The 25,108-nt window shown below is 40.2% G+C and overlaps 1 protein-coding gene across 2 annotated transcripts; it reads left to right on the plus strand.

Moving 5' to 3' along the window:
• Positions 1-3,026: 3,026 nt before the first annotated feature.
• Positions 3,027-23,794, plus strand: LOC109912486 (G-protein coupled receptor family C group 5 member C). Of its 2 annotated transcripts, none has more exons than XM_048610945.1 (4): positions 3,027-4,125; positions 6,550-6,653; positions 15,078-15,269; positions 17,607-23,794. In XM_048610945.1, the coding sequence occupies exons 1-3, from the start codon at positions 3,114-3,116 to the stop codon at positions 15,231-15,233; spliced, it is 1,272 nt and encodes a 423-aa protein (XP_048466902.1). In that variant the 5' UTR covers positions 3,027-3,113; the 3' UTR covers positions 15,234-15,269; positions 17,607-23,794. The 2 variants fall into 2 exon arrangements, with proteins under 2 accessions (XP_048466902.1, XP_020367516.1); XM_020511927.2 differs by having other exon boundaries at positions 17,910-23,794.
• The last annotated feature ends 1,314 nt before the right edge of the window (positions 23,795-25,108 follow it).

The following is a 25,108-nucleotide window of genomic DNA, read 5'->3' on the forward strand; positions in this document are numbered from 1 at the left end:
GATGTTGCCTGGTATGGAGGGAAGGTCTTATGAGGAAAGGCTGAGGGTCTTGAGGCTGTTTTCGTTAGAGAGAAGAAGGTTAAGAGGTGACTTGATAGAGACCCACAAGATGATCAGAGGATTAGATAGGGTGGACAGTGGGAGCCTTTTTCCTCGGATGGTGATGGCTAGCACGAGGGGACATAGCTTTAAATTGAGGGGTGATAGATATAGGACGGATGTCACAGGTAGGTTCTTTACTCCGAGAGTAGTAAGGGCGTGGAATGCCCTGCCTGCAAAAATAGTAGACTCGCCCACTTTAACGGCATTTAAATGGTCATTGGATAAACATATGGATGATAATGGAATAGTTTAGGTTCGATGGGCTTCAGATTGGTTTCACAGGTCGGCGCAACATCGAGGGCTGAAGGACCTGTACTGCGCTGTAATGTTCTATGTTCTATATCTGCTGCGCTTGTCCTTCTAGATGGAAGTGGTCATTGGTTTGGAAGGTGCTGTTTGAGGATCTTTGGTGAATTTCTGCAGTGCGTCTTGTAGATGGTACATACTGTTGCTACTGAGTGTCGATGGTGGAGGGAGTGAATGCTTGTGGATGTAATGCCAATCAAGTGGGCTGCTTTGTCCTGGATGGTGTCAAGCTTCTTGAATATGCAAGATTCTAACAGGAATAAAAACAGGCTAGACAGAAAGAAACACTGGGGTTTCTAAAACTAGGGGACATAGTCTATGAATTAGCGCCAGACCATTCAGAAGAGATGTTAGGAAGCACTTCTACATGGACAGGGTGGTGGATGTTTGGAATCTCATTCACAAATGGCCAGTGATGCTGGATCATTTGTTAGTTTTAACTCTAAGGTAGAAAGTTTTTGTTAAGGAGGCTGTTAGGGATATGGGTCAAGGCAGGCCACAGATCAGCTATGATCTCATTGATTGTCAGAACAAGCTCAAGATGCTGAATGGCCTACTCCTGTTCCTATGAATAGTGATTCCTCATCTATGAAACTTAAAACAAACTGAGTTACCCCACTATTAGGCAAGCATACCAAAGCTTGACCCCGTTCTTCACTATTTACGTATGCACATCTTTTAATCAATAATTATGACTGAATACAAGTCACCAGTAAGTTCATGAGTAGTTTTTCTTTTTCTGAATCGTTGTGTATTGCGGCTATTTGTTATATACGTCCTGCAGGTATTGATTTGCACTAGTCTAAGTTTACACTTTGTCTGATATATTGTAAGTTTGAGAAAACAAAATTTTCATTAAAGTTGAATTTTTTTTTGCTTGGTCATCTACAGTTTTACAGACATTTGATGCTTTTATTCCATCTTCCTTTTCATTGATCAACAAGCAAAAGTGTTAATGAAGTGTAGAACAAGATGTAGGATGTGTCACATAAGCCCAGTTTCCGTAACTAGCTGAAAGCTAGAAAATAAGATGTCCATCAGCATTATTCAATTGTGAGTTACACAATACAATACCTTTTCAGTGTATTTGTACAATATACTGAGGTTAAAATGTTTTTTGTTCTTTCTTTTTACAGTGTCCTTTTTTAATATGGTATTTGTGCAATGTCATAGCAAATGGGGCAGACAGAATAGGGGCTGCTGTGCTGTTAGCAAGTAATTTGATAAGTCGTGACATTAGGATTCGTTTTAATGACTTGTAAAATGATCAGAATGATGGAATAATTCAAACTTGTTGAAAAAGTAATTAAGAACTTCAGACTTAGTGCATTTCACACATGAACTATTGAAGACAAACTGGCAGTTTGCAAATCTGAATTTTTTCAGGAAGGGAATTAGATACAAATATGAAGTGAAAGTATAATCTGGGCTATGGAGTGGTGTAGGGGAATGGAACTGATGGATAGCTATTCTAAGGAGCCAGTACAGGCATGATTGGTGAATGGCCTACTTCTCTGGTGTTAGGTTGTTCAAGATAGATCTTGACTTTGTACCATCAGGCCGGTGTGAGATTTATGTTTCTTCATGCTTTTTATTTCCCTTGACCTTGTTGAGATATATAATGGGCTATCAACTTTCTCAATGTCAAAGTCTGCTCAATGATTTGAAGACTACAACTTAGTTACATTCCGATTTTAGAATTGATTAGATGATAGAGGCAGCACAAATGTCAGTCTTCAGAGTGCTATAGTTGATGGTTGTAACAGCACTCACTGAAGCTGCTGGCTGAGCTGGAGATGGTCACTCGGGAAGGGAGTTCACTCACTAGGAGACTGTAACTACGGTTACAAACAACATTCTCTCCTCTCAAGTGACTGGGAAATCAAGCAAACCTCATGTAAATAACAGACTGGGATAAGCACTGTAAATATACAGACATTTGTTTTTGTTTTCTTTGTCAGAGATTGTAGTGACCAAGCTGTAATTTAAAAGGTCCCCGCAGCGGGACGTGGTGAGGGAGATTTTGCTCGGTCAGATTTCACAGAAGATACGCTGACCTTTTGGTAAAATGTTTTGTACTTTTTAAAAAAAAAGTTGATAAATTGCTGCAAGATCAACATCTCCTCTGAGCAATCAGAATTCGAGGAGTGGTTCAGTTGGCTCAAATTTCTGTCGAATATTAGCTTCATGTTTAACCCATTGGATCTGGTGTAGCCTTGTAGTCATGTGTAGTCAGCAACCCTCAGAACAGGAGAGTGGAAAATGTAACAGGGGAATAAACAAGGGAAAGAGGCCAGCAGTTTACTCTTTTGATGACTTAATTATACTCCTGTTCACAAAGCCTTCTGTACAGGGAATTTCTTGTACAAAAGTACTTTCATTCAAAATAAACCTGACATGGTATAAATTCTTCTTTTGAAAATAACAGGAAAACATTCCTCAGTATGCAATAAGTTGTCTTTATCCTGATGTCTGTGTTGAATTTAAATTGTTGTGATATATTTTATTTTAAAATTGACGAAAATGTTAATTGTCATTGATGTTCTAAACAATGGTACACTTTCTCGCAGGCCTCTGATTTAGACCCAACCCAGTAATCTTCCGATGATAGACTGCAGTGTAATTTGATAACCTGTAACCACCGCTCTTTCCTTCTCTAGGTACGTGACGAAATCCATTTTCAGATCGACCAAGTTGAGTTAAAGATGAGGCTGAGCACACTGCAGCTTCCTTTGTGGATCAGTCTCCTCCCCAGGACCGCAGCAATCGCTCCAGTGGGCTGTGCTGCTAGTCTCGACTCACTTTACTTCAACCTATGTGATTTATCAGCTGTCTGGGGGATTGTGTTACAAGCTCTAGCCAGTGCAGGCATACTAAGTTGCTTTGTGCTGTCACTGGTTTTATTAGCGAGCATACCCTTTGTCCAAGACAGTAAGAGGAAGAGCCCCATTGGAATTCAGCTTTTCTTCATTTTTGGCACATTTGGGCTCTTTTGCTTGGTTTTTGATTTCATTATCAACAAGGACTTCGCAACCTGTGCTTCCAGAAGGTTCTTGTTTGGCGTTCTGTTTGCAATCTGCTTTTCTTGCATGTTGGCACACACTTTCAGACTTAACTTGCTTGTAAGAAAAAACAATGGTCCTAAAGCCTGGCACATTTTTATCCTGGCACTTTCTCTCACCCTTGTGGAAGTGATAATAAACACTGAATGGTTAATAATCACCATTGTAAGGAATAATGGCACCAGTTCTGCATTTCTTGGAGATCCTTGCAATATTGCTAATATGGATTTTGCTATGGCTTTAATTTACGTTATGTTTCTTATCGTAGTTACATTTGGTCTTGCTGTGTCCACTCAGTGGGGTCATTTTAAACACTGGAAGAAACATGGCATATTTATCCTTGTCACAGTTAGTTTCTCCATCGCCATCTGGATTGTGTGGATTGTAATGTATGTTTATGGAAATAAGAAAGTCGGAAATCAAACCTGGAATGATCCAACACTCTCTATTGCACTGGTTGCCAATGCCTGGGTGTTTGTCTTTATGTACATCATCCCTGAGATCTGCCACCTGACAAAAGCTAGTATGGAGCAGCATTATGTCGAAGAGGTATATCCAACAAGAGGAGTGGGCTATGAGACCATCTTAAAGGAGCAGCAAGCTCAACACATGTACATAGAAAACAAGGCGTTCTCAATGGATGAACCCAATGCAGGTTAGATCAATTATGTTCTGAATCATTTGAAGTTTAGAGCTGTAGGTACTACTTTTCTTCAGTTGATTGTCCGGACTGGAACTGTCCCTATTAGAAATTGGCACCGAGCAGCTTTATTATGAATTCACCAAACTTCATTTGGCTTTGGCTGACAGAACGTTTGATTTTCAGGCTCTCTTTAGTAGTTTCAGCACACTCCCAGCAGCATTATTATCAGTCCGCATTGCTGCCTGTTCTCAGTAATTGCACTAGCATTTGGCAGATATCACATTTAGCAATGTTGTTATAGTTAATTGATTCGACAGCCAAGTCACAAGGTTGGTTAGCAAAGAGAGTGGAGAAGTCTGATGAACAGTAGCTTTAAAAGTTGGAAGTTGTATTGCAGAAATTTGCCTTATAGTTTTTTTTATAAATTGTAGCTTCTGCTGTGCAATGGATTTGAACATTGCCCAGGGCCAAGATGGCACAGATTGCTTTGTTTATGTATTCATGGAGTGTGACTATTGCTGGCTGAGCAAGCATTTACTGCCCATCCCAAAATGCCCCTTGATCATAGTGGCTCTGTAGGGCCATTTGATAGGGTAGTTAAGAGACAATCACATTGCTGTGGAATTACTAGGCAGCTCTGTGCATGTCGATCAGCATGCCAATGATTGGGCTCCGCTTCCAAAAGCCACTGCATGGATGGACCTCAGATGTCTACACAGCAACAAAATGAGTAGCAGGGAATGTTGCCAAGTGTTAATAATCAGATGTAAGCCACCCCACGTATGGGTGACATATTTCCTTCCTTAAAGGACATTAGTGAACCAGGTATACTTTTAAAATAATTGACAATGGTTAGCTAGCTCTTAACTGCACATTTTGTTCATTAAACTCAAATTTCACCATCTACCATGGAAGGATTCTAACCCATGACCACAGATCATTGGCCTGGGGTTCTGGCTTAATGGTTCAGTGACATTACCATTACCCCACCGCCTCCCCTAAGAGGTGGGCCTTTTGGGATTCTCAGAATGAACAAGTATTCAAGAGTTTTATTCTTGTACTTTTTTTTTTTAATCAATAAGTAATAACCTACTGTCTGAAATTATTGAGTAATGTTTTCACAACTAGAAGTTTATAAGTTCAAGTCCCAAAGTTTCCTTCTGCTCAAACGTGTCAAGATAAGCTCCTCACTGAGCTACAGGACAGAGCAAAGTGTTCCATCTTTAAAAGGAGTTGAACTGTCCAATTTTCAGAAATGTAGCCCCAAGGTGTTTTTTATGAAAAGGATTTAAATACGAGGACCGAGCTCTGACCTCCCATCTTCAAAATGATGGAAGGAGCAAGAGAGGGAAAGATGAGAGGGGATAAAATCTATAGAACAAAACCAAACCACGATTTTTTTTTTAAAATAGCTGGTCTTTCTTTCAATGCTGAAATTAGCAAGTTAAATAGTTCTCATGGAAATGAGAGCAGACCACATTTTAATCTTAAAATATTCCATGTGCAAAGAATTCCTCATTTGCTTTTACCAGCGTCTCTTGCTGCTTTCCTGCCCCTCAGCAAGGATCCCGTATCAAAGAGAAGGACACTCCAACCATGCTTTAAACTAAATGATTATTACCAGAAAAGATTAACTCAAAGTGAGCAGGTAAATACAAAACTCACCTCTTAGCTATTCTAGCTTACACATTGTTGGTCTGACCATCCTAACTCTCAACCCAATTCAAAGAATGTAAATTCGGACTACATGGCATTTTTCAAAGTTTGGAAATTAAAAGCTAGCTTCCCTAAAAGTGACAGCTAAACCTTTCTGGAATAGTTGCAAAAACCCAGCTAGTTTGCTAATTTCCTTAAGGGATGAAAACCTGCTGTTCTTGCACCATCTGGTCTCTGTGATTCCTGCCCCACACCAACACAGTTGGCTCTTAACTGCCCTGTGAAATGGCCTTGTAAGCCCCTAAGTTATTTTAAGAAGAAAACCCATCACAGTCTTCTGTGGACAAATAAGGATGGCTTTTTCAATGTTGCTGAAAGCAGCATTCTTTTGCATTCTAGTGAAAGCGAAAGTGTTGGGTATTGTCCAAGAGCTGATCCCAGTGGCCATTATTTATTTCGGAGCTGCCGTAATGAATTCTAGTACGCTGACAAAGGGCAGAGAGATCTCACCTGTCCCAGACCCCAGCATCCAGCAGGGGCTGATGGATAACCATCAGATGGAAAGTTTGGGCAATTTTTAAACCTTAAGAATACAAGGGTCAATTGCAGCATTCCTGTCACTCCTCGTTCAGCACACTTGGCACACTTTGGGAATTGAACTTGTAATGATTAAATTACTTGAGTTAAACTTGCCCGAGAGCCAAATGAATTTTAAAATAAACTGGGCAATTGTTTTGCTTAAGGAAAAAGCAGTGTGACTTTGTCTATTTATTTTCCCAGCAAACAAGCCCAAATCACCTTACACAGGTTACACGGGTTACAATGGACAGCTTCGCAACAGTGTATATCAGCCGACTGAAATGGCATTGATGAACAAAACCAACGTAAGTTATCTCAGTTTATAGGCATTTTGAAAACATTAACCACAAGGTTTCTTGTCCTGTGTCTGGATGTGCGTCAAACAATGTACTGTAATAGAACAATGGTTTAAAAAGGTGTGATTGGTTAATATGACTCACACAAGCTATTCCTGCACAAGACAGCCTTTGAATTTATTATTGATATGGTCCCACAGTGAATTTACCAGCACTTGCACACTTAAAAAAGAATTATTAACATGTTAATCATTAGCTGGAAGTTTAAAAAGAATGTTGGTTGTAACTGGAGAACCAGAGTCTACTTGTTTTGAGTTTAAAAAGTAGATTTAAGAAAATCGAGCAGCACAAATATACCTTTTTTTTTTACTTTCATCGCACTGTAGCTCACATTCATTATGTTGCACAGTACTCTGATGTGCAGGGTGAAAAGCATGAACACTCCTTCCTGCTGGCAGATATGGTTTATCCAAAAAAGTGACATGTTTGGACCTATTATATCTGGAGTTTTTGGTGGGCTGCGCACACATACAAAAATAATCCTCGTTAATTCAGTAACCAGTAATGTTTGAAGTTTGCTGCTCTGAGGAAGGGTCACTGGACCCGAAACGTTAACCTGATTTCTCTCCACAGATGCTGCCAGACCTGCTGAGCTTTTCCAGCAATTTGTTTTTGTTTCTGATTTCCAGCATCTGCAGTTCTTTCTTCTTTTTTTGCCGAAGTTTGCTATTCAACTCTTCCCAATTTAGGCATATTCCAGTTTAGACTTTACTTCTGGACTAGAGGAAGTCAGAGAAAAGCATCCAGGATCTTGGTCCTGATTTACTATCCAAAAGTATCTCCTAGAACTCATCGTTTCTGAATGTTGAGTGAGAATCAGTTTGAGTTTAGTTGAATTTGGCCTTAATTGTTAAATTATCTCCTTGCTGTCTAGACTCTCTCTTGATTCTTGCCAGAGGTCATCCAGGAGTAGTACTCCAGTAAGAAAATATAAACTCTTATTGGCAAATTTTGCATATGAATGTTTAATGCTTTCCTGTGTTGAGAAAAAGGTCCATTAAGTGAACATACCATGAACCTCACCATCAGAGGTTCTACACTAATGCCTTCAAAAGACAGAGTGACATTTAAGAGTAACGTTGTGCCTTCACATTATATCAAAATGAGTTAGTGTTTAAATAAAACAGAAGGATTAAATTTGCAGAAAGCTGCACAATAGTTAATGACTGGGAGTTGCTAATTTTAATCAATCTGCCTATTCTGTGTAAAATTACCACTACATGATCAGCATTTAGCAGAAACTAGAACAGACCACATTCTGCCAATTAATAACGTATTGCATTGTCAGAGATGCCATTGGAAAAGATGTAAAACAAGGTCCAACTTTTCTGCTTTTTCATGTGAACGTAAAAGGTCATACAGCACAGAAACCCCCACCCTTGGGTCCAACCAATCCATGCTGACCATGTTCCCAAACTAAACTAGTCCTACCTGTCTGCACTTGGCCCATATCCTCTCAAACCTTTCCTATTCATGAATATATCCAAATGTCTTTTAAACGTTGTAACTGTACCTGCATCCACCACTTTCTCTGGAAGTTCATTCCGCACACAAACAACTCTGTGTTTAAAAAAAAAGTTGCCCATCATATCCTTTTTAAAGCTTTCTCCTCTCACCTTAAAAAATATGCCTCTTAGTTTTGAACTCTCCCACCCTTGGGAAAAGACCCTTATCATTTGCCTTATCTATGCCCCTCATGATTTTACAAACCTCAATAAGGTCACAATTGAAGAATTGCAGGGGATTATTTTTACCGTAATCTTATTGCTGTTTGTGGGAGTTTGCTTTGCACAAATTGACTGCTGCAATTCCCACTTTTCAGTAGTAACTTCCAAGATACATAACTGGCTATGAAACATTTTGAACAAAGAAACGTAAGAACAAGAGTGGATCACTCAGTCCCTCATGTCTGCTCTGCCAGTCTAGCTCACAGCTGATCATCCTCTCAATGCCATATTCCCAGCTATCTCCATTTCCCTCGGAAGTCGTTAATATTTAGAAATCCATCTGTCTCTGTTCTGAACATACTCAATGGCTGAACTCCCACAGCCTGATAGGGCAAGAATTCCAAAGACTCAGTGCCCTCTGTATGAAGAAATAGATAGGGTTGACAGTAAGAATCTTTTTCCCAGAGTTGAAATGTCTAATACAAGCAGGCATGCGTTTTAAGTTCAGAGGGGGAAAGTTGAAAGGAGGCGTGAGGGGCAAGTTTTTTTACACAGAGAATGGTAGGAATCTGGAACGTGCTGCCAGGCTTGGGTGGTGGAGGCAGATATGATAGGGATGTTTAAGGGACTTTTAGATAAGCACATGAATATGCAAGGGATGGAAGGACATGGACCAAGGGCAGGCAGAAAGGATTAGTTTAATTCGGTGTCGTGTTCGACACAACATTGTGGGCTGAAGGCCCGCTCCTGCTCTATGTTCCATGTTCACACTTCAGAACTAGATGGCTTGATCCTTATTTTGAGACTGTGACCCTTGGTTCTAGTCCAGGCAAAACATTCTTTCCGCATCTTCCCTGCCTAGTCGTTCAAATTTTTTTTTTAAGTTCCAATGAGATTTGGGATGCTCTGAGGTGATGAAGACAGTGCAGAAATGCAAGTTATTCCCCCCACCCTGGGTTTGGCCTGTTCTTGTTCACCATTTGTGCAAAGGTAAAGTCACTATAGATCTTAGGTCTTAGAATCGCAGCAGTGTGGAAACAGGCCCTTCGGCCCAACAAGTCCACACCTACTCTCAGAGCATCCCACCCGGACCCATCCCCCTATAACCCACCTAACCTACACATCCCTGAACACTATGGGCAATATAGCATGGCCAATCCACCTAGCCAGCACGTCTTTGGACTGTGGGAGGAAACCGGAGCCTGCTCTCTCATTACAGAGGCTGAGAGTTTAACCTCAGGGTCACCACACATCAGGCAAAGGGCACATTTGAGAAGGCAGGACCTTCAATGTTGACCTCAGCAGGTGCAAGAATCAGATCCAGGCTGTTGGTGACGTTCTGCACTGCAAACCAGGCATCCAGCCAACTGAGCTAACTGACCCCCTGAGCTCATATAACTGACAAGCTGCCTCAGAGAATTTATCGCTGACCACTGGCTGTGCTTTTTTGCCTTCCAGGGTTGCCCTGCTCAGGAATGAAGACTTTATCTCTGAGCTACTAATTGTGCTTTTTGAGAATAGATGAAAGTAGATGTTTAGTGCTATGCTTAATTATTTTATGACTGATAATGAAGTCTGAGCTTCTGGCAAAATGCTATTAAAAGCAATTAGCTTTCTAAAAATTATTTTTAAAGAAATCTATGGGCAAACATTAAAATATTCTGGATCTGAAAAGCAGTGACAACTCCCCTCACCTCAATGTTTCAATGTATATTAACAAAGAATGTATGGGATTTAGCAGATAAAATGATTGAAGGGTGGAGGTTCCTCTGCATAAAACCATTAATGCATCACAGCAAACATTGGCTGTAGTTCTTAAATTGAATTTGACAATGGGTGGGTTCAGCAAACCAAGGTTAATGTTGCAACAGTACTCTACATTTATAATAAACTTTTCTCAATTAGGAACAAAATCTGTATCAAAACTTTCACTAAAATATTTACAATGTCAATAAAGTGAGTCTTTGCCAGAAACACAGCTAAAAATAGTTGCATGATATCAGTAATTTTATCTGCGGAATTGAACAAAGTGTCCAGTTACAGACTTTAATTATCTGTTTCAGAAAGAGCCAGCTATCCATGTTAGGTTTTGACTGTGTTTGAGTTAATGTTAAAGACTGGTTCTTTCTCAATGAGTTGTACTCACTCTAATGGTTCACATGAATTATGCTTTTATTCATCTATTTCTCTTCCTCGTTACATTATCAACGTTGACATCTAGCTGCTGTTCTCATCTTGTGATGCTCCTGTGTCTTTATCAGGTTAGCGCTTGTCAGAAACCTTTGTTGCAGACTTTTATGTTATTAAGTTTGACCTGTTGTGTGTAGGAAGATGAGACACTGTCTTCTAATCTTGAAGCTGAAGTCCATCCAGTGATGCAATTCTTTTCTTCTGAAGTTGTCTTGGACGTGCATTGTCCTCTGTTAATAGCATCCTCTGTCATGCTGTCATCACAACTTGAAATGTTTCCAGCTGTGTTCCATTTTTGTAGCTTTTTTAAACATAATTCAGTTTAACGACACTAAACAAGAAAAAGTCAATAATATCTGACACTCCCATAAGTGTCAATTGTGGTTCAGTAGCTAATACAATTGCATCACGTTCCTGGTTTAAACCTCAGTCCAGAGTCTGAGCACAATCATCATGGTCTTACTTCAATGCTGTATTGTCAGAAATACTACCTCTTGGTTGCAGACTTTAAATCAAAGCCCTATTTGCCTCTAAGAGTGGATATAAAAGATCCCACTGACCGGCTTTATTTCAGTGAAGAGCAGAGGAATTATCCCTAATCAATATTTATTCCTCGAACAGCATCACAAAGACAGATGCGTTACAAAGGAATAATAGGAGAAAATGGACCCCAAAATGAAGTAGGTGATATTGAGAGGAATGACCTGATAGTTGGTTAAACAGATGGAATTAATGAGTAGCTTAAACGGGAAAGGAAGAAGGCGGAGGACAGAAATTTGAGCAGTTTAGGAACGGACTGAAGATGCAACCATCAATGATGAGTTTTACAAGAAAGAGTAAGGGAAACCACAAAGGCCACATGAGGAATGGAGACTTTTGGATAAATTTGTAGGACTTGAGATAGGAAAGGGTACTTTTTTTTTAAAAATCATTCACAGAATGAGAACATTGCAAGTAGGCCTGTATTTATTGCCCATCCCTAATTCCTTAGGGGACAGTAAAGAGCCAACCACATTGCTGTGGGTATGGAGTCACATGTAGGCCAGACCAGGTAAGGATGACTGTTTCCTTCCCTAAAAGATATTAGTATGACTGTGAAGAAATCTAATACTGAGAGTATCTGCAGTGACGCCAGCCAAGATCAGTAAGGTCATGGTCACCATTGCAACGAGACTTGATGGAGGCAGAATATAGGCAGGAAAAGTTTGGATGTGCTGAAGGATATAGAGGTATAAAGGTGGGCAGGAATCGCTAAGCTTTGAAATGATAAAGGAGTGGATGACCTGTAGCTGTAGTTGATGAGCTGAGGTAAGTGGGGAGGTGAGGGATATTACAGTAGCATCTGGGCAGTCTTTGTGTGGGCAGGATGAGGGGCTGTCTTCTTGTCTTGGGGCCAAATAAAGAAATGGCAAAACTGTGATAGTGGCCCCGCTAAAAAAAAATGGTGGGAGATGTCTGCCAGTAGTAAAGATAGTTGGCTAGAGCCTTCTCGAAGTTTAACAGGAGATAGTCTCAATTTGTCTGAACCTGGCTCTGGGGCAAGACTGACTGTGGCGGGGAAAGGGTAACGAGAGGAGATAGAAGATGGATTATGGATAGAACTGATCACCATCAGTTCTAATTGTGCGAGTTACGATTCATTGTTCGCTGATGGTGTTGCCGAGACGTTTTTTGAAGGTGGAGGAGAGTGAAGGAAGATGAGTTACAAATCCATAGAAGTGGAACCAATGGCAGTCCCACAAAGCTCTTTACGCTTGGAAGTGGAGCACCATTAAAAAGCTGCAAAGGGAACAGTTCATTGCTTAAACGGTAACATTGAGTGGGTTTCTGTTGCTACACAATATTAAATGCACTGCCACGTAACAAAGAAGAACGTGGACAGGTATAGAAGCATGAATCTCCAAAAGTATCCCTGTTACAGTGCTCTGTCCTCTTGAGCGGTAACTAATACAAGATTTTGTACAACCGCAGAGATTTCTTAGAATAAATTCTATCAGGAGAAAGAAAATTTGCAAAAACAACTGTCTTTTTTTCCTGCTGTTTAAAAGGAAACATAAAATATCAGTGGGATCAGATGTTTAGTCAGGTGTTCTGTTGATAGAATAGCTCTGAGCTGGAAGGGTTTACATGACCTTGGGTAAGTGCTTATTTGCTGTGTTTATTTGACCAGCCTTGGGTTTGATGTATCTTTACAATGAGGGAAGGCTATGTTAACTATTTACATTGACACTTCAGCCTGAACAAGACTGCAGTCTTTTAAGGATGGCCATATACCTGCTGAAGACTGAAGGCACGTTTAAATAGCAGAACATTTTGTCGTCAACAGCAGAAAAGAATCATGGATGAGTGTATCACAATAAACTCTACAGAGCAACAAATAGGCACAGTGTGGAGAAAACCTGCATCAACATATGGGCATGCTGGGAGCTCTTGCTCGTGCTCTGCGATAGTGTAGAACTCAGTTTGAGATTTCTGCAATGTTTTTTTTATATGCAGCACAATGATAATTGTACGTTCCCTGCTTATTTTGACGAAGGCTTGATTTATTTTTCCTAATTTGGGCTCCTAATTTGTTTCTTTGCCTTTCTGTGCACCCTTCATCCCCTCATCACTCCTGCCAACTTCTGCTGGCAAGGAATAAAGAAATACTGTAGTGAAGTCCAAACATGCCTCAACATTTAATATCAAACAAGTGCTTTCATTTTGTAAAATCTTAATGTCAGCTAGCTCCGGTATTCCCCTCTCTCGTGCACTGAGATTCTGACCGAGCAGGTTATATCTGATGTTAAACATTGCAGCAAGAGTTACATACTGCAATGTCTCCAGCTGATAGCAGTGGCTCCAGTTGTTTCCAATCACAGGAGCACTGCCAATTTTTCACCTCTCATTTCATTTTGAAGGCAAGAAATACAAGATTTCTTTTTACATTTTCAACGGATATTGGAATAAATGTGCATGCTAGCTTAAGTGCACAATTTTTGCTTTATAAATTGAATCCATTTATTAATTACAAGTGTACGGGCAGTCTACCCATTGTAACCAGTTTGGAAATAAACTGGTCTTAATTATTTTTTTAGACAGGTTTTTAATTTCCTGTTTGGGAAGGAATTGAAAGAGACGTGTCGTAATCGTGGGGTCTGATCCCACACTTGATGGGCACAGGTTGAATGCCTTGTTTACAGCTGTGACAAGCTCAGCTTTGCTCGTGTTGCAAGCAGACACTATTCCAGCTTGGAGATTTGGGTGCATCCATTACTGGGACTTTGATGCAGCAGAAATCATTCTCTGAGTGAATGAGGGGCAGCCAGTATTGGCCATCAAGTTGGCCACTGTGTCACTCCAAGGAGCATGTAGGAAGAGGTTCATGAGAATGGTCCCAGGAATGGAAAGCTTAACATATGAGGAACGTTTTGAGGGCTCTGGGACTATACTCATTGGAGTTTCGAAAGATGAGGGGGGGATCTAATTGAAACTTACAGAATACTGAATGGCCTGGACAGAGTGGATGTTGGGAAGATGCTTCCATTGGTAGGAGAGTCTAGGACCCAAGGGCACAGCCTTAGGGTAAAGGGTAGACCTTTTTAGAATGGAGATAAGGAGAAATTTCTTCAGCCAGAGAGTGGTGAATGTATGGAATTCACTGCCACAGAAGGCTGTGGAGGCCAGGTCATTGAGTACATTTAAGACTGAGATAGCTAGGTTCTTGATTATCAAGGGGATCAAGGGTTATGAGGAGAAAGCAGGAGAATGGGGTTGAGGAACTTATCAGCCAGGATTGAATGGCGGAGCAGACTCGATGTCCGAATGGCCTAATTTCTGCTCCTATGTCTTATGGTCTTATGCAGTTCAGTACGTCTTAAAATCCTGCAGCCTGCACCGCTCCCTTTAAGGCAGCGCGTAGATCTGGTTTTCCTGTGTGCGGCCAGTGTTTACCACTCCCACAGTGGAGGTGGGAGGGTTTCCTGAAATGTATCAGGGAGAGGAATGAGCCATCAGAGTTCTGCTGGCAGTGATCCAAGTTTGGATATGGGGTAAGGGCAGGGTGAAACTTAGCTGTAGTGAACCTCAGCCTCCCACTCTGTCCAATGTCTGCGATTACTAACTGTGCAGCATGAGACCAGGGCAATAACCACATGAGATCTCCTGATTGCCTGTGGCCAGGAGGGAATTGGTACATTCCATGGAGAATCAGTTGACAAGTAAAGTTAGGAAAAAAAATGGTGCCTTAATACCTAGAACTAAAATATGCAGATTAACAGAGAAATCACAAATAACATCCCTCAGATATGCCGAAATAGTTTTAATTTCAATTGTTTTACAAAATGCAAGCTGAGTAATATTCATTAGCTTTCTTAATTTGTGCATGGATAATTGTTTTGCATTGATGATTTACAGCCAATAATTTACAAAATTGTTTATTTTCTATTGACTCCCTTCGCACTATAACCTCAGCATGTTCTTAACGTTTTTTTATTCAAAGGTCTTTATTCACTCTTTTTTTGTTTTGTTCTTCAAGTCGTTAGAAAATCCCTATGACCATTATATCCCGAGGGTCACCATTAACCAGTCGGCATTTTCCAGTAACGCCTCCACCCTCCGTGCAGAGGATGCATTTACAGCTGAGAGCAGGCAGCCTGCCCAACAAGATGGCAGCAGTGGACCAACATTTTAACACCTTGCATGGCTGCAGAGAGAGCACCGACCAAATGTATGGCTTTCAATCCGTGTGTGTGTGTGTTTGTTTGTGGCTGTCCTAGAGATGCCCTAGACACATGTACAATTAGTCCAGTGGTACCAGAGATGCGTGTTGATAATGACCAGACAAGAAACAAAGAAGTGGGGGTCCCAATGGCTACGTCATTGGGCTCCAACACTTTAGATGCAATACTTTGCTTGTGGTCTAAAAATATCTCATCTTTAGCTACGATTTTTCTGTTTGTGGGCAAGCTGCTTTTTTGTTATCAACTCAAAAAGTTACCTTGTTCTTTCCAACATTAACAAATCTGGGATTCCTTAACTACACCTCCCCCACCTCTCTACCTTCCCACCCCCATTTACCCGACAATGTGCAAGCTTTTAAAATCTAACCAAATCTCCATGTGTCACCTAATCACATCACGATTTCTCTCATGTAACCTGGACTGGCCGCATTAGCACTGCGGATGCATGAGCAAATTGGGAGGCTGGAATTTTGTAATGAGTAACTCACCTCTCATCACCCCAAAGCTTGTCCACCATCTACAAAGCAAAATCCAGAGTAATCATGGACAACTTTCCATTCGCCTGGATGTGTTTGGCTCCAACAATACCCAAGCCAGGCCCAAGCTCCATTGTTAGCCCATCCACCATCTTAAGAGTTTACTGGCCCTACCACTGTCACACCCATGGCATTACTGTACCATCTCTAAAGAGGCACTGCAGTAATTCACCAAGAATCCTATGATTGTACCTTCCAAACCTGCAAGCTGTGCCACCTAGAACAACAAGGGCAGCAGACACATGGATAGATGTGCAAGTTTGCCTCCACATCTCACACTATCCTGTGCTGCAACAAAATCCTAAGCCTCCTCTCTATCAGCATGGACTTCATGGTTCAAGAAGGCAGATTACAGCCACCTTGTTGAAAACCATTGGGCCAAGTAATAAATTCTGACCTAGCCGGCGATACCTGTATCCGTAAGTCATAACATACACCATGGACCTAGGCTGCAGCAAACAGGTTCCAGTGTAGCACCTACCCCAAACAAACAGAGGTTCAGTTCTGGTTTGTGGCATTGTTTTGTCAATGTGTTTCAAATTTGTTGAAGTTGGGCCAGCGCAGGCTGTGTATCAAATGTTTGCAATACCATAAGGGGCCCCCGAACCTCCCCACCTTAAGGCAGTTTGTTTTTTTTTTAAATTATTTAACTGTACCTGACTGGGATATTTGTAAAATCTGCAATCAGTTAAAGACTTTGGATTTCTTCCAGTCCTCTTTTTTTTACCAGTTTCCTCTCATGACCTGTTCAGGCAAAAATCCAGCTAAGTGCAGGGTTATGTTCATGCTTCTAAAGCCCCTGCACAGATTTTGTGGGCATTTTGGGATGGGTAATAAGTGGTGACCTCATTAGGAACAACCACAATCCATGAAATAATAAATAATTAATAAAATGCATGGTCTTGTAACTGCTGTTGTTCAGCTAACAGCGTGCAGGAGTCAATCATCACTATAAAAAGGAACAGGTTACTGCACATGATATCGCATTAACAGTTTTACTGAGTAACTCATGCTATTTCTTTTATACTAGGATCCTGTTTACTAGAAGGCTCTTTTAAACGGCTGGAAGTGCATAACCTGCTCACAACAAACAATTAACTTAAACGATCATAGATACCAAACTCCTTTGCAATTTCTAGTTAAAACAAAATATTTCAGCTCAAATTCTCGGCATTTTTTTTGGACTGAACAATCAGCTCAATTAATATTCTGAACAGCAACTGTGGCACTTCCAGTTGGTCCCCTTATTGATGTTGGCTTGATTTTCCACTGGGCCATTGACTGTTTTCCAAAATATACATTCAGATTCCACCCCACTTCCCCCAGTTAAAAATTGAATGACAAGCTTCAAATGAAGGCTCTTTGTTGACACAGTGATATATTTTCCAACATGTTGCTAACGTGAATGATTAATTTTCTCGAACATTTTTCTAGTAAAATGAGGATAGATTTTTTTTCCCATTTCTTAGCCCACCAGCCTTAACAATCCATCTCTCTGTGTGGGGTGGGGTCGGGTTGGGGATTAACTACCCCAAACTGTACAGCTGATACATAAGGATCAGTGCCACTTGCAAATTCGTAAGATCTCAAATGTTCTTATTAAACATTCTGCCGTGAAAACCATAGGCATTTGTGTTAGTCAGGGTGAAATCTGTGGAAATACTATAAATGAGTCTGTGAAGATTTATTTTCCTGTTTCACCAAAAATTTAAAATAAATGCAAATGTCAAGGATGGGTGTGATCTTGCTGCTGACAAGCTAGTGAATGTTTTCCCTTCTTTCCTTTAGAATGTCACAAGGAGAAATGAACAGAGAGAATCTTCACATTGAGACTAAAGATCCACACCAGATAAAGGAATTATTAACCTGGAGTTTTTGTGCAATATGAATGTATATTATGCAGATCATTTCTCACAAATGCTATGTAGTCTAGTGATCGTTCTGAACTAACACGGGCAAAATGGCAACATGTTACTAACATGAACGATTGCTTCTATAAAACACTTATAGCAAAGTGAGGATTGGTGATTTTTTACCTAATTTTTAATCGCGTCAATCTCAATAACCCATCTCTTCTCTTCATATGAACAGGCAAGCTCCCAATATGGAAAATCTCTGTGGTGAAAAGAGTCTCTCTGCCAATAGTTTGCGATAAAACTTTTTCAAAAACTGCAACTTCAGTCCTTTGCTGATATTGTTTTCCATTCTCTGAACGACACTGAATCAATGGGAGCAAAGTCCTGTTGATGTGGCATTTGAGCTGGAAATGAAAAGGATCGTTTTCTGAATGCAACTGGGTGTAGGCATTTTAGCAACTGAGTCAAGCCCCAGTGAGGGAGTGGACCGTACAAGGCAGGATGGAGACTGCACTGTCACTACTTGTTCTCAGTCCACATTAAGCGTTGCCTTCAAAGTCTTTCTGCTGAATAGATTTCCAAAAGCTATGACTCGAACCACTGCAGTCTATGTGGTGTAAAGAAGGCAGCTCACTATCACATCCTCCAGGGCAGTAAGAGATGAAGCAATAAATGCTGCGACATCAACATCCCAGGAGAGAATTTTTAAAAGTAGTTGCTATGATGGCTATTAAGGCGATTGTCAGGCAGTGAAAACTTTCTTTGCAGTACAATGCCTTGTAAATTTGATTATGTCAACCTCTATTTTTGCTCTCTGCCTCCTGAATGATGTTCAAGGCAACGTAAGGTGTGCTGTTTATGAAAACAACAATGAAGAGGTACAAACAATGCCTGAAGAGAAAACTAGTTTCTCACCATGTAAAGGAGGGATGGGTTTAATGTTCTGTGTGGACTCCATAATGAGACTACTGTTCATTCCTGTGATGTAAAACTGAAATGATCCATTTCATTGTCCAGACCACCTGAAGGACTATCAGCTATTGGAATACAACACACATTTAGGAATTGCCTGTGCTGCTTCAGGGTGAAGTAATGCTATGTCAAAATGTGGATTGCTATTCCTTAAGTCTTATAGATTAGTAGAGAATTAATCATCTTATTTCTGCAGGGCCAGCTACCAGCCTGCAACAGAAACGTAAGATTTAGATCACTTAAACAATCAGAATGAACCAAACCAAAAACAAGCATGTGTTTTAATGCACAATCCCACTCTCTGAAACACAAATCTTCAATTTTGTTAGCAAAAAAATTGCATCTTTTATTAATGTAAGCATCTTTGTATCTTATGTATGTGTGATGAGATGACACTGTCTACGCTGCTTTACTATACTATCTATGGGAATAGGCTATAACAGTACTGTTACATGGGGATAGCCTTCAAAGGCTAAATCTGTCATTGAGGACACAATTGAGAGATTCTAAACATTTCTCAGGGCCATATTTTCCTCTGGCTGTAAAACCTTAAAATTGAATGCTATGTGAAATAATAATAAAGTGATGGCAAGGCAGAGGAAGATATCAACCTGCTCTTCTGTTTTGATTCTGCATCTAGCTCCCAAGGTAAAATGAATTTACAATGGTTAGCCTTAAAGGGAAACCTTGTGTGCTAATAACCTGGGCTGACTTCTTCCTCGATCTGAATGGTGGACGTGCATGGCTATGCGTGCATTTTGGGTGTATGTCGGCTGGTGAATGTTACATTCAGAATTTCATGACTTGAGCTCCGCATTGGTGAGTTCTTGCACATGGGGAGCGCATTCAGAAAGGTGCCTGTATACTGCTGATACTCGCTGCTGTGACAAATGTGGTCCCTGAAAAGCAGGGTTCTTCCTTTTATCATGAAGATGGCATTGGCATTATCAGCATCTAAATGCAATTCTCCATTTGAGTATTGTGTGATAAATCATTTTTCTATTAATCATGTAAGACACGTTTGCCTTTCATATCACGTTAGGTGTGCCATCTGCCATTGCAGTTATTTATTTAACTACCACTTTTACTGCATTAACACAGAAACTAGGAGTAGGAGCAGACGATTTAACCCTTCGAGCTAGCTTTGCTGTTTAATATGATCGTGGCTGACCCTCTATCTCATTGCCATTTTCCTACTTTCTCCCCATACCCCTTGATGTCTTTAAAATCTAAACATACATCTGTCTCTTTCTTGACTATACTAGGTGACTTGACCTCTACAGCCTTCACAAGTTCACTCCCTTTACAGTGAAGAAATGTTTCCTCATCTCAGTCCTAAAAAGTTAACCCCATATCCTGAGACTGTGACCCCTGGTCGTAGACTCCCCAGCCAGTGAAAACATCCTCCCTGCATCCAGTGCGTCCAGCCCCGCTAGAATTTGGTACGTTTCAATCAGATCCCCCTCTCATCCTTCTAAATTCTAGTAAATACAGCCCTCTCTTCATTGGACAGTCCTGTCATCCCTGCTATAAGCCTTGTGAACCTTCCCTGCACTTTCTCTATAAGAACTATATCCTTTCTTAGGTAGAGAGACCAAACTGTGTGCATAACTCCAGATGTGGCCTCATCAAAGCTCTGTACAACTACAGTAAGACATCCTTACTTCTGAACTCAAGTCCTCTTGCCAGAAGGTCAATATAAACCATTTCCTTCCTAATTGTTAGCTGCACTTGCCTGTTTGCTTTCATTGATAAAGACACTCGGATTCTTTTTTACATCCACACTTCCCAACATGGCACCATTTAAATAACACTCTTCCTTTTTGGTTTTCACATCACTGTATATTATGTCACATTTAGCTATATTGTACTGCATTGTCAATGTGTTTGCCCACTCACTCAATTTGTCTAAATTACTGTGTGACCTCCTTGCATCCTTCTCAACTCACATTCCCACTTAGTTATGTGTCGTCAGTAAACTTGGTAATGTAGCATTTGATTTCCTCATCTGGGTATATGTAATAAGAACAAGTTGGGGTCCAAGCACTGATCATAATAGGGCCCCACTGGTCACTGCTTTCCACTGAGAAAATGAACCATTTATTCCTACTGTCTGTTTCACATCTGTCAACTAATTCTCAGTTCATGACAATGTATTATCCCCTATTCCATGTGTTTTACCTTTCCCCACTAACCTCTTATGAGGGACTTTATCAAAAGCCTTCTGAAAATCCAGATACACTACTAGCAACATCTGCAAAAAACTATAATGGATTTTTTGAGTATGATTTACTTTTTATAAACCCATGTTACCATTGTCCTGTCTTGTTAGTGCTTTCCAAATGTTCTGTTATCACGTCTTCTATAATATACTCTAGCATTTCCCCACTACTGCATGTACTTTGTTACTACAATTTTCTACTCCATGGACCTGTATTTCTACCTGGTCTGATTTTTTTTTTTTTTCTCTCCCTCGCTTTTTAAATAGTGGGGTTACACTTGACCCCTCCAATCTGTAGCAACTCTTCCAAAGTGTATAGAACTTTGCAAGATGATCACCAATACGTCCAATATTTCCAAGGCCACTTCCTTCAGTACTCTGGGATGTAGATTACCAAACTCTCGGAATTTGTCAGCCTTTAACCATATTAATTTCCCCAGCACCATTTTCTTGCTAATACTGATTTCCTTCAATACCACCCTCTCATTGGACCTTTGCTTCCCTAACATTTCTGGGAGATTATTTGTGAAGCCAGACCAAAGCATGTATTTTACTATTTTTTTGCTTGCTTTTGTAACTCCCCAGCTTCTGACTATGAAGAACCCACATTTATCTTTACTCATCTTTTTCTTTTTATATATTTTTGGAAGCTTTTACCATCACTTTCTATGTCCCTGGCAATTTAACTCTCACGCACTACTTTCCCAATCTTTTGCTGCATTTTAAAATGTTCCCAATCCTGAGACTTTCATTGTTAAACGCAATTGTTAAGCCTTAATTCCATCTTTATGTTGATCATGATACTCCTTTCATTACTTTACAATTTTTCAAATCATGGAACTTGTTACAGGGTTCCTCTCAAATCTTATTTATCATGAGGTCAATAAATCAATCATTACTGGTAATGCTGACCTGCTTCTGTAATATCTATGTCTAGTAATATCTATGTCATTGCCTGCTTCCACTGCTCTCCTTTTCTACTATGTATTCATTGCCTATACGGGACTCAAAATTTCTGAGTGCTGAGTTGGAATATTTACCAGGGGCTTCATACTTTCATAAGCAGTAAGCCAGCAATTGGTGCTATTCCTGTCTCTGGCTGGGCATCAGATCCATTCCTGGCAGCCTACTATGTGTACCAAGGGTGAAGCCTAGCCTGGTCAATGTTTTGGTTGTGTTATTTTGACCAATGTGGTTAACTCTTAGCTGCTGTCTGGGATTAGGGATAGGCAGTAAATGTTGGCCTGGTTAGCAATGCCCACGTCCCTTGAATTAGCTTATATAAAAAAAAATCCAAGTCAGGTGAGGAGGTGAATTAAACTTATAAAGATTTGGATGCTTGCATTTTATGTGAATAGAAGCAAAATAGGTGTGTTGTGACTGGCAACTTGCTTTCAATTCCTGATTGAAACTTTGAAAACAGAATTGTCCATTTGCAGTTTTTATGTGAGCCGAGTATCCTCTGCAAAAGAGGAAAATATGGCCTTTTTATAAGATTAAAGTTTTTAAATAACTCTGAGCTCAGCAATAATTTTTCATTTTTGGTGAACTCAAAAGTTGGTTTATTTGGCACAAGTTGGTTTAATAGAAATAGTTTGTAATAATTTAAGTACCTATATTCCTATGTTAGCCAAAGAATACACTTTCTAAACAGTGGATAAATGTTCTGTGGCATTTAGTATTTGTGCTTTTTCACATGTTTTACAATTAGATTTTGTTATGTTTTAATATATCAATTGCATGTTTTGCTGTGAAATCTGAGGAATAATTTGCATCAGTATAGAGGTCATCCCTTGAATCTAAGCAATATACATGAGAAACAATCAGAGGATGTGAAAAAGGCATCCCATTGTCACTTGTGTAACAGATTTTGGTTTTTTTTGTATTTATTTTGTCACTGTTAGAATATAGTTAAATTTACGTAGAGTAGATCAATCACGCTTGCAAGCTGAGGTTCCAAGCTTGCATTCAGCAATGCAACTTTGAAGTAATTATCAATAATCCTGTATGAGTATTTGTGTGAATGTAACATTAATATACATTTCTGCATTTGCCATGTTGTGTTGTTATTAAAGTAGTTGTCTGCTGTCCCTTCACTCAGAATAAACTTTCTGGTTACAATGGATTACAGCATAGAAACAGGCCATTTTGGTCTGACAGACTGACACTGGCTCTACATGAGCTTCCTTTTACCTTTATTTGATATAACTTTTAGCACATCCTTCTCTCCTTCCTGTGTCCTGACCAGCACCTATTAACATTGGGTATGGTTAGTAAGGTAGAACGTGACAATCCATCACTGAACAGCTGAGAACCAGATTCATGGGGGCTTTTCTCTTCTGTCTCCTTTGTAAGGAAAATAAGGAGGAGTAAATCCTAACCTCATGTTATTAAAGGTCTTTACTCCCAATTTCAGTCTCCTGGTCGAAAATACAACAAACTGTAAAAGGTCCAGTTACCCTAATATTCCATATTTGTGTTGCATAGTGTTGTAGAGTCACTGCATTTTTAATTTAATGCAGCAATTGTGGCTATTTCCAGCAAAATCCATGTTTGAATAGTACAACTGATTTGCACAGTATGTCTGTCTTACCCAATGATGTGTGAAATTCAGAGTTTCTGGGTTATTTAAGCTTTTTTCCAGGGAATGCACGAAGCATCCTTTTGTTGCCCTTGCTTTGAATAATCACTATATATTTTTAAGCCGTTATCCTAGTGTGTTTCTTAAAGGAAGCCATTTCACAAATGTTATGAAACGAATCATTAGGATGTAACTAGACAGCAAAGGTGTCCAAACACTAAGAAAAATGCTAAGGTAAAGCCAAGACATCTAGATAATTGTGTTGACTGTGTTGTACCACAGGGGATGTTGCTACTTTAATGCTACAATTTTTTTGTTAAAAATAAACTCGTCTTTACATTGCGTGCTCCAGTTGTTTGCTTCTTTCACAAACCTTCTCGAACAAAATTAGGAAGTTTCTATACTGCTCCTCGTATCAAATACAGTCATAGAGATGTACAGCATGAAAACAGACCCTTCAGTCCAACTCATCCATGCTGACCAGATATCCCAGATAAATCTAGTCCCATTTTCCATCATTTGGCCCATATCCCTCCAAACCCATCCCATTCATGTACCCATCCAGAAGCCTTTCAAATGTTGTAATTGTACCAGCCTCCACCACTTCCTCCGGCAGCTCATTCCACACATGCACCACCCTCTGCGTGAAAAAGTTGCCCCTTAGGTCCCCTTTAAATCTTTCCCCTCTCCCCTTAAACCTAATTCCCTCTAATTTTGGACTTCCCCACTGTGGGGAAAAGACCTATCTCTGGGTCAGAAATGTGGCATTTAAATTGAGGTCACTTAAGCAATTGAATGCAAAGAACAGGAGAAGGGGGAATATCAAGTATAGGCAAGATTATCCAGATCAGAATATTTGTACACTTTTCCAGCAATGGACTGGGAATAGAGAATGCACACATAGATTGTGTCTGTGCCTAAACACAGCAAATTACAGGGATGAGACCACTTCAATATGGGATGTGTAAGCTGACTATGTATTTTGTACCTTAGTCCTGCAGTTCACCAACTTTTCACAGAAACTACGTGCAGAAATTGGCCATTCAGTCTTTTTGAATAGCATCTGATCTGCTATTCAATATTATCGTCGCTGATCCTCCGTCTCAAAGCAATGTTCCCGCTTTCTCACTATACCCTGTGAGTAGCGAGTTAATACATAGCAAAGATATGGTTCTTTCAATCTCTGTTCTTAAGTGGCTTTACAGAGTTAGGCATTCAGCTATGGTGGGACTAGAACTACCACTATTGGCTTCACTTGTTAGCTTGTGGCTCTTAACTCTAAAGCACAGGGTTCTGGGTTCAAGTCCCACTCCAGGGATTGAGCCCAGACATCAACACTAACACCCCAGTGCTGAGGGAGCATAATCCTGCCAGGGCTGCTATCTCTGGGTGAGACTTTAAGCTGTCTGCATGCTTGGGTAGATGTAAAAGATCCTGGTAGTATTGTGCTGAAGAAGACCAGAGGAGTTATCCCCAGTTCCCATCCAACAAATATCCCCCAATCAACGTTATGAAAACAGATTATTGGCCATTCCTGCAATGTTGGTTGTGGGAGCTTTCTGTGCACAGCTTGGATGTGGACTTTGCACGTTACCCTTCAGAAATACTTCATTAACTGTAAAGCTCTTTTGAGATGTCCACTGTTGAGCAAGTCTTCCTT

Source organism: Rhincodon typus, chromosome 23 (genome assembly GCF_021869965.1).
Source record: "Rhincodon typus isolate 14 chromosome 23, sRhiTyp1.1, whole genome shotgun sequence".
Lineage (NCBI taxonomy): Eukaryota > Metazoa > Chordata > Chondrichthyes > Orectolobiformes > Rhincodontidae > Rhincodon > Rhincodon typus.